Source organism: Rutidosis leptorrhynchoides, chromosome 9 (genome assembly GCF_046630445.1).
Source record: "Rutidosis leptorrhynchoides isolate AG116_Rl617_1_P2 chromosome 9, CSIRO_AGI_Rlap_v1, whole genome shotgun sequence".
Lineage (NCBI taxonomy): Eukaryota > Viridiplantae > Streptophyta > Magnoliopsida > Asterales > Asteraceae > Rutidosis > Rutidosis leptorrhynchoides.
The window spans coordinates 111,103,404-111,117,840 of NC_092341.1; the positions used below are offsets into that span (position 1 = coordinate 111,103,404).

General features: G+C 31.9%; 2 protein-coding genes across 2 annotated transcripts; both read right to left on the reverse strand.

Annotated features, from left to right (window-relative positions):
- Positions 1 to 310: 310 nt before the first annotated feature.
- LOC139868324 (cytochrome P450 Tp4149-like) lies at positions 311 to 3,641 on the reverse strand. Its single transcript, XM_071856656.1, has 4 exons — positions 2,763 to 3,641; positions 2,111 to 2,401; positions 1,292 to 1,296; positions 311 to 674 (listed from the first exon to the last, which is right to left on the reverse strand). Exons 1-4 carry the CDS (start codon positions 3,639 to 3,641, stop codon positions 311 to 313), a joined length of 1,539 nt encoding a protein of 512 aa, XP_071712757.1.
- A 5,285-nt stretch (positions 3,642 to 8,926) lies between these two features.
- Positions 8,927 to 14,231, reverse strand: LOC139869376 (uncharacterized). The gene is made up of 4 exons (XM_071857694.1): positions 14,075 to 14,231; positions 13,918 to 13,971; positions 13,687 to 13,738; positions 8,927 to 9,237 (listed from the first exon to the last, which is right to left on the reverse strand). The coding sequence occupies exons 1-4, from the start codon at positions 14,155 to 14,157 to the stop codon at positions 9,055 to 9,057; spliced, it is 372 nt and encodes a 123-aa protein (XP_071713795.1). The 5' UTR covers positions 14,158 to 14,231; the 3' UTR covers positions 8,927 to 9,054.
- Positions 14,232 to 14,437: the final 206 nt, after the last annotated feature.

The following is a 14,437-nucleotide window of genomic DNA, read 5'->3' on the forward strand; positions in this document are numbered from 1 at the left end:
TAGATTTAATCATATCTTATGTAATCAACACTAGTGTACCTCCACATGAAGTACATTAGATATGTTTTAAGTTATGAGTAAGAAGTTATGTAGAAGTACACTTGTTTTGATAAATGAAATAAAACATCAACTTAGAGAGGTACACTTGTTTTGATAAATAAAATAGAACATCAACTTAGAGGTACACTTGTTTTACAAATAAGATATGGTTAATCTGGAACTATATAGCATATGTAATATGTAAAGTGTATAAAACATCAACTTAGAAATATACACATATATAATAATAACTTAGTACGACACACACTATTTAAAAGCTGGAGCTAGTAGGCACAAGAAATAAATTGTTCTTCCTATGGATCAAAGCCCCACTGCTCTCACTCATATCCAGATCTTTAGGTTTTTCACCATTAGGCAGTGCAAGATCAAACTTATAAACCAAATTTGCAAGAGTAATCTCATTAATTGCTTTAGAATACTGAATACCAGGACAAATTCTCCTTCCAGAACCAAACGGGATCAACTCAAAGTAAGCCCCATAATAATCAATAGGACTACTTAAGAACCTTTCCGGCTTAAATACCCCTGGTTCGTCCCACAACGTAGGATCTCTTCCTATGGCCCATGTGTTGATAAATACTTTCGTTCCACATTTGATGTCGTATCCCATTAAGCTTATATACAACAACAACAGTACCCAATACCACTTGAGTGGTGTATGGGGGAGGTGAGATGTAGACAATCCTTCCCTTATCCGAGAATAAAAACAAGTCATTTCTCCACCCAGAAAAGTAGAGAAAGTCATCCCTCTCTTTATTCGGCGGATAAAGAGATTGCTTCCGAGTGGACCTCCGGCCTTTTTTATTTATTTATAAAAATAGTAAAAAAAAAAAATATATATATATATATATATATATATATATATATATATATATATATATATATATATATATATATATATATATATATTGAGACGCCATGAAAATGATAGGATCAAAATTTCATGGGTTTAAAAGTCTCCCTGAAAATCAATTTAGGCTCTAATCGGCTAAAAAATAAAAATACTAATACTAGTACTAGTGTTAGTAAAAAATAGTTAAAAGCAATAGTAATAATATTAATACCACAAATAATATTAATAATTAATATTAACACACCCATAATACAATAATAGTAATAATAATAATAATAATAATAATAATAATACTAATAATAATAATAATAATAATAATAATAATAATAATAATAAAAATAATAATAATAAAAGTAATAGTAGTAGTCGTAATAGTACCAGTACTAGTAATACCAAGAGTATTATAGTAGTAGTAACAATAATAAAAATAATACTAATAGTAATAGTAATAATAATAATAATAATAGTAATAATAATAATAATAATAATAATAATAATAATAAAAATAATAGTAATAATAAAAATAATAATAATAAAAATAATAATAATAATAAAAACTAACAATAATAATATAGAGATAATAATAATAATAAATAAAGTAATAATAATAATAAAAAAAGTAATAAAAAGCAAAAAAAAGCAAAAGTAAGAAACCTAATGAGAAATACTATTAAAAATAAAAAAATAACATAAAAGGACGTAACCCTACTCGACTATTCTAATTCTAGCCCTCCACGCACTCCTATCAGAAGTCATGTCCTCAGTCAGCGAAAGCTCCCTCATGTCGAGCCTAAGTCTATCCATCCACCTACGTGTAGGTCTACCCCTTCTCCTTACGCCATCGACCGTGAGTGCCTCGACTCTCCTTACCGGGGCAATACGAGGTCGCCTCATCACATGCCCAAACCATCGAAGCCGTTCTTCCCTTAGCTTGTCGATGATGCTACAGACTCCAAGGTTTTCCCTAAACACACCATTTGGGATCCTATCTAACATGGTTTTACCACACGTCCACCTAAGCATCCTCATTTCTGCTACTTCCATCCTTCTCTCTTGGGCCTTCGTCATTGGCCAACATTCTGATCCGTACAACATGGCAGGTCTAATAGCTACTTTAAAGAATTTCCCTTTTAATTTGAGTGGGATCTTCTTGTCGCACAAGACCCCTTTCGCCGCTCTCCACTTCAACCAACCTACCTTAATACGAGTTAATTCCATGGCAGGTCTTATCTCTCCCATTAAGCTTATATCTCGAGTTAATTCTCTAGGAATGAGTGGAGGTGATGGATGCAGTCGCATAGTCTCTTTAAAGACAGCATTTAGATATTCCAATTTCGCTAAGTCCTCCTCGATAACCTTTGGTTTACCTTGAGCAAATTCTCTTATCTCTTCTTGTAGTTTTTTCATTGTTTTAGGATTTCGTAATAGTTCACTCAATGCCCACTCTAGTGTTGAGAATGGTTGAACCGTCCCTGCAACAAACGAGTCCTACAAGAAAATAGTTAAGAACAACAGTTATGCATTTACAGAAACACTTTTTTTATATACCAAACACAAACAGCACCAAAATTGCTTTAAACTAAGCAAATTAGCAATTTTGATTAGGGTGTTTGAGATTCGTCATTTTTTTTGAAAAAAAATAAGCAGTAATCACTAGAAAAAACAATCTGAAACACCCCTAAAACTAGATTATTGATCATCAAATATACACTGCGGTTATATATTTAATTTGAAGTGACGGTTATTGAATCGTACAAAATTTTAGGCACCTTATCGACAATCATCAAGGCTATCGTTAGAAATATTTTTTTAGTATCATAAGACCGTATGCACTATAAGAAACTTTTACCAAAAGAAGAGCTTTGATGTCATCTCTTTGAAAATGAAAGCTAGTGGTGTCATCATCTTCTTTATGTTCGAGCAAAACATCAATGAAACGCTCCTCTTCATCAACAATATAACTCTTATGCAAGTGTTCCTCAATCATACCCTCAAGAAACTCATCAATCTTTTTAAGATGATTCTCTAATGTACTATCTAAACCTCTTAACTTATCAATCCAAGATAAACATGGCATATAATCCTCAAACCTAATAAGAACGGTCATCACGACCGAGAGTTCTATCAAGCTCTTAACCTTTTTCCTCTCAAATTTCCTCCCTAAAGCTACTCTGCAAAAAACATTATTAGTATGCGAAATCAATAACTCACTAAAATTAACTAATGAACCACAACTCTCTTTAATTATGTCCATCACAAGTGTCACCTCTTCTTCTCTTACTTTTTTATATGACAAAACTTTTTTGTGACTTAGAAGGTGATGGACAACAATTCTTTTTGCGTGCGTCCAATGTTCTCCGTAAGGAGAAAATGTAACATCCTTGAAATTGTATGTAATTTTGCGTATATTGGTGGATGCAAGTCTATCTAGAAACATTGGTTCATGGTTCTTTAAAATTTCTCGGGCTGCATTGGCAGAAGATGCTATAAGCACGGGTACACTTCCTAGATGCAAAAGCATGAGTGGACCATGTTTTTTTGCCAATCTACCCAAGGAACGTTGATTGCCCGAAAGTTGGTGTAAGTTTCCGATTATTGGAAGTTTCCATGGTGATGGTGGTGGATTTTCGTGTTCTTGAGAAGAATGCGTAGAACGATAAATTAATTTGAGAAGTAATAGAATGAAAAATGATAAAAGAGAAGACACCAAAAGCTTGAAGAGAAACATTGTTGTTGATACAATATGCTGATCAAAGAATATAAAGATATATATATATATATATATATATATATATATATATATATATATATATATATATATATATATATATATATATATATGGAGAGGATCCAGTTACAACTTTTTTAGTATGAGAACTCTAGGAACTCCAAAAACACTCAAAATACACTAAAATTCGAGCAAAAATGGATACAGACGAGAAAAAAAGGGGAATTCGAGCAAAAATACAAAACACGGACGAACAAAAATTTCATAGTCGAGAAAAAAAAAATTCGAAAAAAACTGTAGAACACATTTTTGTTTGAATATCAAAATTTTTGTTCGACTACCTATGTGTTCTACATTTTTGCGTTCGAATTTCAAAAATGTAGAACACATTTTTGTTCGAATATCACAATTTTTGTTAGAATATCAAATTTGTGTTCGTCCTTGTTTTTTTTGTTCGACTTTCTCCATTTTTGCTCGACTATCATGTTTTTTGCTTGTCCGTGTCCTATTTTTTGCTCGAATATGGAGTTTTTTGCTCGAATTTCTCATTTTTGCTCGAATTTCAGTGTATTTTTGAGTTCTCAGAGTTCTCACATAAAAAAGTTCTCATTTGATCCCTCTATTATATATATATATATATATATATAAATATATATATATATATATATATATATATATATATATATATATATATATATATATATATATATATATATATATATATATATATATATATATACTTATATAAAAGAGAGTTTAAATTAGCATAGGTGTCATTAGAAGAGTATTAATAGGAATTAATGAGTAGTGGAATTTACACACGTTATATCCTCATAATTTTTTATAATAACAAGTTAATAAAAAAACAATAACTGAAAAGAAAATTAAATTTAATTAGAATGATTAAAAAATATATTGATGTTAAAAAATATATCAATCAATGACACGTATTAATAGGAACTAATTAAAAAATATAACACTTCTCTATTATCACAATCTAGCTCTAAAATAACGGTCCCATCAATTATCAATGGATTATCAAAGGTTTTGATTAAAGGTACTGAAAAAAATTGAAGGCTGTAATCAAATTAACATCCAAATGCACCATCATATAACTTGACATTGATAATCTTAACTCTAACACGTCTCTCTCTTCATGTTTGTAATATATATCTATCCAACCTGTATTGATAACTTGGCTGTCATATATATCTATGCATGTCTATATATAGGATTTTGGAACGGTTTTTGAGTTGACGTGCAACGCACGGGCTTATATATATATATATATATATATATATATATATATATATATATATATATATATATATATATATATATATATATATCATACTCATACTAATTTCATTATTAGACATCTCAAATCTCAATCGAAGATGGGGCAGTTGAAGATCGGACGGCTGAATAATGAAGTTGTTAACACACCGACATTTGTCAACACTTTCTCTTAAAAAGGCTGATGAAGATCACAGACATTGCAATATTCATCTAAAAGTCAATATCAATATTTTTTTTAGGTAATTGACACACTACCACAGTACATCACGACTATCTCTTTTTTTTTTTTGGCAAATAGAATCTTTATTCTTCATTATCTCTCTTTTTTGTCAAATAGAATCTTTATTTTTGTCTTATATACTCCATCTTTTCTCGTTTTTGACTTTGTTTTTTTAACTTTAATCTTAAATAACTTATTTTATGTTCTATAATATTTGATACAATTTATATGAATAAATTGTGTTTTATATGTGATTTCATTTGATATAACTATCATCAAGTATTATATAACACAAAAAAGATTATTTAAGTCAAAGTTAAAAAAATAAAGTCAAAAGATGACCATTAAATTGGAATGGGGAGAATATAATGATAAAAATTATTACGTAATTTTTTTAAGATAAATATCTTAACTGACATATACTAGACATTAGATGAAACTAGTGTACGAACCCTCACTTCGCGCCGGAGGTTTGGTTTTCAATGTATTTTATTGCGTTTAGTTTGTAAAATTATTTCGTGGCTAACGATGATGTCGTTGAAGCGCAACTCGAGTCGAACTAAAAGGTATAACCCGTGAAAGATTTAAATGTTATTTTAAATTAACAATATATGTGTTTCTCCGCGTTTCGCTATGGAATTGTCGACTTTTAAAAATTTAACGCAAGATCAACGTGTATGAAACGTACCCCAAATATTTAACGTTTTTTAAAAAGCGTCCATTTTGCGTATAGCTAGTGACATTGTGTTCCTAAAATTATTTCGAGTTTAACGATGGTGTCGAAAAAATTTGACTCGTTGCGAGCGAGAAGATATGACCCGTTGAATATTTGGGTGGAGTGTATTTAAATTTTTTTATGAAAATGGTAATTTGACACTTTACCCCCTGTATGAGGGGCGGATTTTATTTTTTGGAGAAAGTGTGGGGAGTTTTGTTGTGCAAATGAAATTTAGTTAAGTTAAAAAAAAATGAAAAGTCAAAAATACCCTTGAGCACTATTCATTACCCTCTCTCTTTTAGATATAGGTATAATTATTACTACTACTTTAAACACAACAACAGCGACAACAATACTCGATCTCATGAAAAATAGAGTATGGAGGAATGTAAAGTCTAGACAGTCATTCCATCACACCCATGTAAAGAAATTGTTCTCCACTACTGTTAGAGAAATTACTACGTAGTACTACTTTAAATCTAGACCATTAATTCTAACGATGATATTTTATTATTTGTATCACTCCAAAAATGACAATAAATTACAAAATACCCATAATATTATCAAACGAGCGAAATGATTATCGCGCGTTACTGTGAATAATTATATGTAACAATACATGACTTTCACCTATCGCTTATTAAAGAAAAAGAGATATCTTTTCCTATCATGTCTCATGACATGGATCGCGTTCAAAAGTCTCGCATGAAGTGGATAAAAATGGATTTCGGATTTTAGATGGTGATGAGAATTCAAGTTATTATCACAGCCTTATTAATATGCGTAGAAGATCACAATCTGCTAACGTCATTCTTTCGGATGGTGTCTCAATGAACGATCCATATTCTACATGGTGTCTAGATTGATGATCCATATTCGCCCGAAGTGTATGTCGTATTATCTATCTATTATTATCGTAAATGATTATTGTTTTTCATTCATTAGATGGGTACACATGCTGATCTTACATTTAGTGTTTAAATTTCGATTCGATTACTATGAATGTATTATATTCTTAATTTGTTTTATTTACTGTCTGATGTATGCTCCATTATTTATTGGTTATTATCATAATGATAAATGATGAGCAAACATTAATTAGTGTTTAATTTTCATTTCTTATGAATTGGATTATGATTTAATTTGTGTTATTTGCTTTTAAATACACATTGCATTATTTTATTTATTATTATCATAATGATGTATTAAAAAAGTTACTAAGGATGAATTTCGAGCCAAATTGTTCAAATGTTTATTGCAAGTTATTTTTTACTTAATGTTATTATTCATACGAAGAATAAATATCCTGATGAATATTAACTATTTTTTCTCTCTAGATGTTATTATTCATATGAAAAATAATAGCATCCAATTATATAAAGCCATAATTTTTACTCATCACTCAAATTAGCTTTTTTTTTTTTTTTTTTTTTTTAATGTTATTATTCATTAGAAAAATGATAAGATTACAATGAATTTTATTACTATTTTTTCTTCATAAAGTTATTATTCTAACATTAAGTGTTAACATTCATTTATAAATATTATTTTATCTTTGAATTATTTATTTTTGTCACTTACAATGTTAATATTCAATAGATGCATATTGACTTAATATGAATTTATAAGTCTGTTTTTATGCCACGATGCTCATATTTATTATAATAAACATGTGAGTAATTATAGGGAAGTGAATAGTTATTTAATACGATTTTTAAAACATTTTCGATGATCAACAAGATTTGAACAATCTTTGATCACTTTAATCAACTCAAACTAATGTGTGATGTGTTTATGTTTGTAATGAATTAATGATGCGGAATGTAAAGTAAAGAACATAAACACAAGGATTTATAGTGGTTCGGGTGAATGTTAACTAATCCACCTTAATCCACTCCCCGATTCACTAATCGAGAGTTTTGCTTCACTAAGCACCTTTCTCCAAATTCGCTGGAGATCCGATTTACAAGTCTTGTACTTCTTCTTAGACAACAAACATAATCCTTCTATCCCTTTGAAAGATTACCTCTAACTTAGATCAACTTGTCTTCACCTTGGACAAGTATTAATCCCCAATGAGATTAATCAACTCCCTAGTTCCCTTTAAAGAAGATGATATCTAAGCTAGCATATGCTTCTAATTACAAAGTACAAAGACTCACCTCTTTCTAGTGATGACAATCCTAAGACAATTATAAGGATTATTACAACACTATGTAAACTTACAAAGATAGAAATTTGAAAGTAAGTTTACAATCCCTTCTATAATCTATGAGATTATAGAACTTCTCTTGCTAATCACAAAGATATGTATGAGTGTTATGTTCTTGTGATTTTCTGATGATTTTGAGTTGTAGCATGCAAGAGGTCCAAGTCTTCAAAGTTCTCCAAGTCTTGCTATTTATGTGGAGAGATAAAAAAAAAATCGTTGCTGCGGCTTGGACCACGGTCGATCGTGGGTCGACCGCACGCGGTCCAGTCGAAAACTCATATCCGTTGTATAGCCGTTTGAATCAGCTTTGAACATTTATCTTTGGACACTTTACTTAATTTAACACCTGCAAAAGATACCCAACATCTTATACAAGTACTATATGCATTAAATATTCATTTACCTTGGATGTATTGCCTTGATAGTAACTTGTCATTCTCAAGGTGAAAAGTCTAACATTCTTGGATACAAGTCATGATAATTATTTGAGGCAATCTCAGTTTTTTCATAATCTTTTGTTTGTAAATAACACATTTGCTAAATCCCTACTGGTTGGTCAACATATCATTGATGACAACAACCCACTTTAAATACTAAGCATGCCCGTATTCATATTTGAACTTATTTGTAATTAATTCAGTATGTTAATGATGTCTTGACAATTTAAACAAGTAATATCAATTAAGCATGTTGTAAGACATCAAGTTAAATCAAGTTTAAACTTATTCATAAACTTAATTTTAGACTTAAGCAAACCTATGTGTGTTAATGATTCATTGTCTTTTAAAATTACTAGATTATGACATTTTAAGCATTATCCAAGTAGCACAAGCATATATTGAAAATCATATATTGAAGTAGTCCAAATAATAATCAACCTATAGATTCAGAAATAATAATCGCAGACATAACATTGTTGTAACCAAAGATGTATAGAATATATGTATCTGAGAAAATATGCGCGCTATTCATAATTTTCGGTAGCTGAACGTGAAATCCCGTTGAGCTTAAAGATATCAGAATGTGTATTTTTGATAGAAACAATCACTTGGTTAAATTGGTTGTTGAGACTAGCTTCAAGTGTTTGAGGTGAGAGCTGATCTGGTTGCTCAAGAACTTCGATGGTTCGCCTTGCTGCACGGTTCACCTGTACACAGAACTTGCCTTGTAAACAAAGAGTGAAATAGAAACATAATGTGCATATGATTTCATCAAATGAAACGAATGACTTTTAATGAAAGTGACAACAGATCGATAACAATTTGTGAGTGGTTGCTCTCGTTTAACTTAATTAAGATCATCATTGCCTTTCATGCATGTATCAAAGATCAATATTTATCAAACGTTTATTTAGTGAAAGACATTATAATATACTAGATAGCAAGTATGTTATTAAAATTTAAATATATGCAAATTTTAAGCTTCATCATCCTTAAAATCACATGAAATCTCTAAAAAGTCCCAACAAGTTGTGTGTAATCCGAATGTTGACTAAGTTTGACTTTGACCAATTAATCCCGAGTAATCTATAATAATCCTCAATTTATGGTGACCGATCAAGATTGCCACACTTGGAAAAACTATCCAAGTACTCGGTTAAAAGTTCAGGCCGAGTACTTGTTTAAAACTCGGTCAACCCTCGGTCATCAGAGATTAGCAGACAAAAACTTGGGATTACTAGGCTAAAACGCATAATTACTCAGAAAATCAGTCAAAATCATTGCCAATTACTACCTAAAAAGTCCCAACTGGTGACCGATTAATCGGATGTTGACTTGAGTAATCCAATATAATCGCAGAGTAATCCCCAGTGACCTAGGGTTAACCGACTTTGATGGATCAGACCTCTCCAAAATCAAGTAATCGTCAATTACACCCCAAGTAATTCAGAGTTTTATAACACTACTAGCATCCTATATATAGAGCTACGTGAGTATGCGACTTATGTCTATCATTAGATATAACTAATCGCCTTATAATCCAACCATGATTTTATCTGAACCCGTCAAGCCTCAACTGTGATAACAATCTACATGTTTAGAAAAAAAAAAAATCCAACTGTTGGACAATCACAACTTCTAATCTCCTTATAATCCAACCATGATTTTCTCTAATTGATTCATGTGAGACCATTTAGTAAGGTACTTCAAGTAACTTGAGCAAACTAACCTTGCTTTTTGTTCATAGTTGTTGTAGATTAACAAATTCACTAATCACCATAGATTTTATACGCTTATTGACTGGGTGGCTCCATAGGGATTTTGAAGTGATCTAACTAGTCTCCGACTTTGTCGATTTATTCAATCAAAGTTGTAAAAAGTCCGATTTAGTCGGCCAAAATTGGATTTATTACTTCAAAGTTGGATTTATTTGACCAAAATACTTCAAAGTCCGTCAAATAAAGTCAATGTTGGTCAATTTCCAACTATTACCAACGACAGTGGCGGAACTTAAACCCAACAAAGCGGGGGTGAAACTAGTGACAAGGGGTGAAGACAAAAAAAACCTTATGTTTTAGTAACAAATTTTTTTTTGTGTGAAATTTTTTTTTTTTTTTTTTTCAAATCCAGGTGGGGTGGATACCCCCTTTTGGTTACCTTATGTTCCGCCCCTGATCAACTAGTCTCTTATTTGGCCAATTATACAAGGTCCTGAGTCCCAACTCCCAACCGAATAATCCCAACTAGCGACTTTTACAACCTTGATTTAAAGAAAACATAGCTTCAACATAAACAAACAATCAATATACTGAATCGGCCATCCTTACTTGTGTTATTCTTTGCTGTATCCTGCACAACAGGGAAACATCATACACTTTGAAGTCTTAATTGCACGATTCATCACTTACTCACTTCACTTGTGGATCTCGTTGCTGTTTCGATTTAGCTAGGGTTTATGCAAAACCTCAATCTGATTTGAATGGATTCCAGGTAAATCAATCGGTTTGAGTTCTTCCAAAATTTAGGGGTTTCGCGATTTTAGGGTTTTTTAGTTGAAGAATTGAATTCATCCGATCTTTAATTTTGGGAGTAAATCAAGACACTGCTGTTCGAGTTTAGGGTTCTTCAACTGTGATATTTCAAGAAGGCGATTTGAATTTGCTGTTCAGGATCACTTACGAAGTTACAATCTTCATTCACTTAAGGTACAGTATAATTTTTATCTTTAAGAGTAATCGTGTATCATGGTGTCCAAGAAGAAGAAAAAGTACCAAGATATAACGGCGACTGCTACTGGGGTTTTGCGAAACCGATCGGTTAGTCGTGGAACAGCGGATGCGGCTTCTAAAAGTGGAGAAGTGTCTTCATCTGATTCTGATGGGGAACGTTCATCTCAGATTATGGATGATGTCGTACGTTCCAATCTGATGGTAGATGAAGTTGATCAGCCAAATAAGAACAAGGGAGATGTGCCAATTGAACAACCTGGGAAGGATAATCGTGATTCAGAGGGGATGGTTCTGAAAACCTATAGTTCTAGAAAGAGGAAGGGTAAAGCGAACCAGCTGATTGATGTTGGGGATGGTCCGTCTAAAGAAAAGAAGAGTGCTCAATTTGTTCCTTATGCTGGTGATTCTTCTATTCCTGCTAATGAAAAAATTCTCCCTGAAGTAATTAAAAAACGCAAGGGTAACAGGAAGAAAGGTGGGTATGGTAAGAATTCTGCTGTAACTGATCATTCTATTGATGATATTGTAGTTAGTAACGATGATATTATTGCTAAATCTATTGGTGAAACAATTGCTGTTGCTAAACCGACTGTTTCTGCTAGTCCTGTTGTATTCTTTAAGAGTTCAAAAGATGGTAGTTATAATGAGGTTAATGTAAACCTAGTGGCTGCTGCTGAGAATGCTGTTAAGTTATTTAAGAATGATGGTTTTAGAGAGTCAATTGTTGTTCCTGATGATTTCTCCCAATTTACATTGGGTGGCAATGTAACATTAATGAATATGCAGGATAATAATAGTGGTGATAAAGATTATGTTGTTTCTGGGATTAAATCTACAACAATGGAAGGGGTAGAGACTAGTGATGGGCAAGGCAATACAAATACTAAAACCCCAAGAGCATGGGTAAATCCAAACATCACTTTTGCCGACTTCTTAAAACAAAACAAAGATGAAGAAAAATTAAAAATGAAGTTCATTCCTCCTGTTTTAATGTCTAATGGTCAAAAGAGAGTAGTTTTCTCCGCTGAGGAGGTTAAGAAGGGCGGTAGTGCATTTTCTCTTCAATTATATGGGTATTTTATTGGAACTTCTATGGATTATAGGGTTGTTAATGCCCATCTAAGGAGAATGTGGCGGAGGTATGACCTTAAAGAAATCGTCAAAACAGCTGCAGGATTTTATTTATGCAAATTTAAAAATGAAAAAGGTATGAAGGAGGTTCTTGAGAGTGGTCCATGGTTAGTTAATAATGTTCCTTTTTTCGCGAATCAGTGGGAACCTGGGGTTTGGCTTGAAAAAATTGAACCAGAAAAAGTTCCAATTTGGATTTGCATTCACAATATACCCATTGAACTATGGAGTGGCAGAAGTATAGGTAAACTTGTTAGTGGTATTGGTAGGCCTATGTTGATGGACAAAGTTACTTCAGAGAGATGTTTGAGTAAAAGTGGAAGACTAGGTTTTGCTAGAGTTTTGACTGAAGTCAATGCAGCTGATGACCTTCCTAGCTTTGTCGAATTTTCCTATCCTGTGATTGGTTCTTTTCCAGCCAAAGTGGGTAAACTTGAGGTGACTTATCAATGGAAACCGCCTTTATGCACTCATTGCAAAGTGTTTGGGCACTCTTTTAATACTTGTAAAATTAGGCCTAAAACAGAAGATGAAGTATCTGCACAAGTGTTAAAAGACGCTTTGAAAATCAACAATGATGGTGAAACAGTTGATTTAAAAGTGTGTTGAGGACGACTCTAAAGTTGTTGGTAAGAAAGGAAGGGTATTTCATAAGTTGAATTTTGATAATAATAAAAATCAATGGCAGTCAACAGAAGCAAAAGGTATCAAGCAAAATGCAGTTAAGAATAATTATGGTATTAAAGAAAATATTGCTGTGGAGGAAACAGATTGGAATGTGGACTCCCAGAAAAGTCGAAATCATAATGTTTTAAGGAAAAGAGATAAAGGTAAGGGCATTGATGGTGAAGGTAATAATAAGACATATTCCAAAGATAGAATTGAAACAAACAATCTTTTTTGTGTATTAGTAGATGATGAGGGTAATGGTGATTGATGTTAAGTTTGATAATACTGCTCCGAAATTAGGGTATTCTACATCTTGTTAGTTTCTTACTTTATATCTAGTATAGGTCCTCGAGTTTCGCTCAAATTAGTGTTACTCATGTTGTAATCCTCTTTGTATCATTTCCTTATCAATAAAATTATCTTGCTTTTAAAAAAAAAAAAAAAAAAAAACATAAACAAACAATATGCACGCCTTCATGAGGATTTTATAAAAATGCAATTTATTCGTACATAAGAACTAACAAACACATAATTCAGAAGCTCAAATTAAACATTATTAAGATTAAGAATCTCACACAAGAACTATACTTAAAATTAAACTAAATATAAGAAAATTGACAATCATACCGATTCGGAAACCATTGTGAACAAAGCTTTCCCTAGAGGCACAATGCAAAACCTACACACAAACACACAACTTAATATTGATTAAGAACGCCCATAATTTAATTTTAATACTCTTAAATTCAAATTCTTCAAAATCGTCAACACTGATTGATTCAAATTAGGGTTAACACTATAATAAACTTAAACTAAAGTATTAGATAATAGAAAAATGGGAGGGGGAAATTTAATTACATTCCACGGCCATGAGCTAGGGCAACTTCTGAAGGTTGTCTCCATTCATCATAACTGCAATGAAAATTTTTGGCAGATTAACAGCAATTGTTGTAATCCTCGTATGATACTGAAAAACAGTAAATTGATTGAGAGAGAGAGAGAGAGAGAGACTTACACGTAACCGTAGCGTTTGTCAAACAGAAATCGTTTTGATGAATTTTTGGAGATTGGAAATTTAGAAGTAGATTCAGCCTTCATGTAGTTGGATGAGTAGAGTATAATACGGATAATACGGATTATTGGATTATATTTAGGGTGACTTTGATTTAATGTATTACGGAGTTACGGAGTATATATGGAAGGGAAATGAAAAAGAGTGGGTAGGGATGGAAATGACTCAATGAGTCAATGAGATCACTAGTATCGGACCGCCCTTGATCCCGCCCATAAGGGTGCTGATACTAGCAAACTCGCTGTCCACCGTCCTTGATCGATCGCCGTTTAATTTGTTTGGGTTTGACAATGTCCATCACACAGT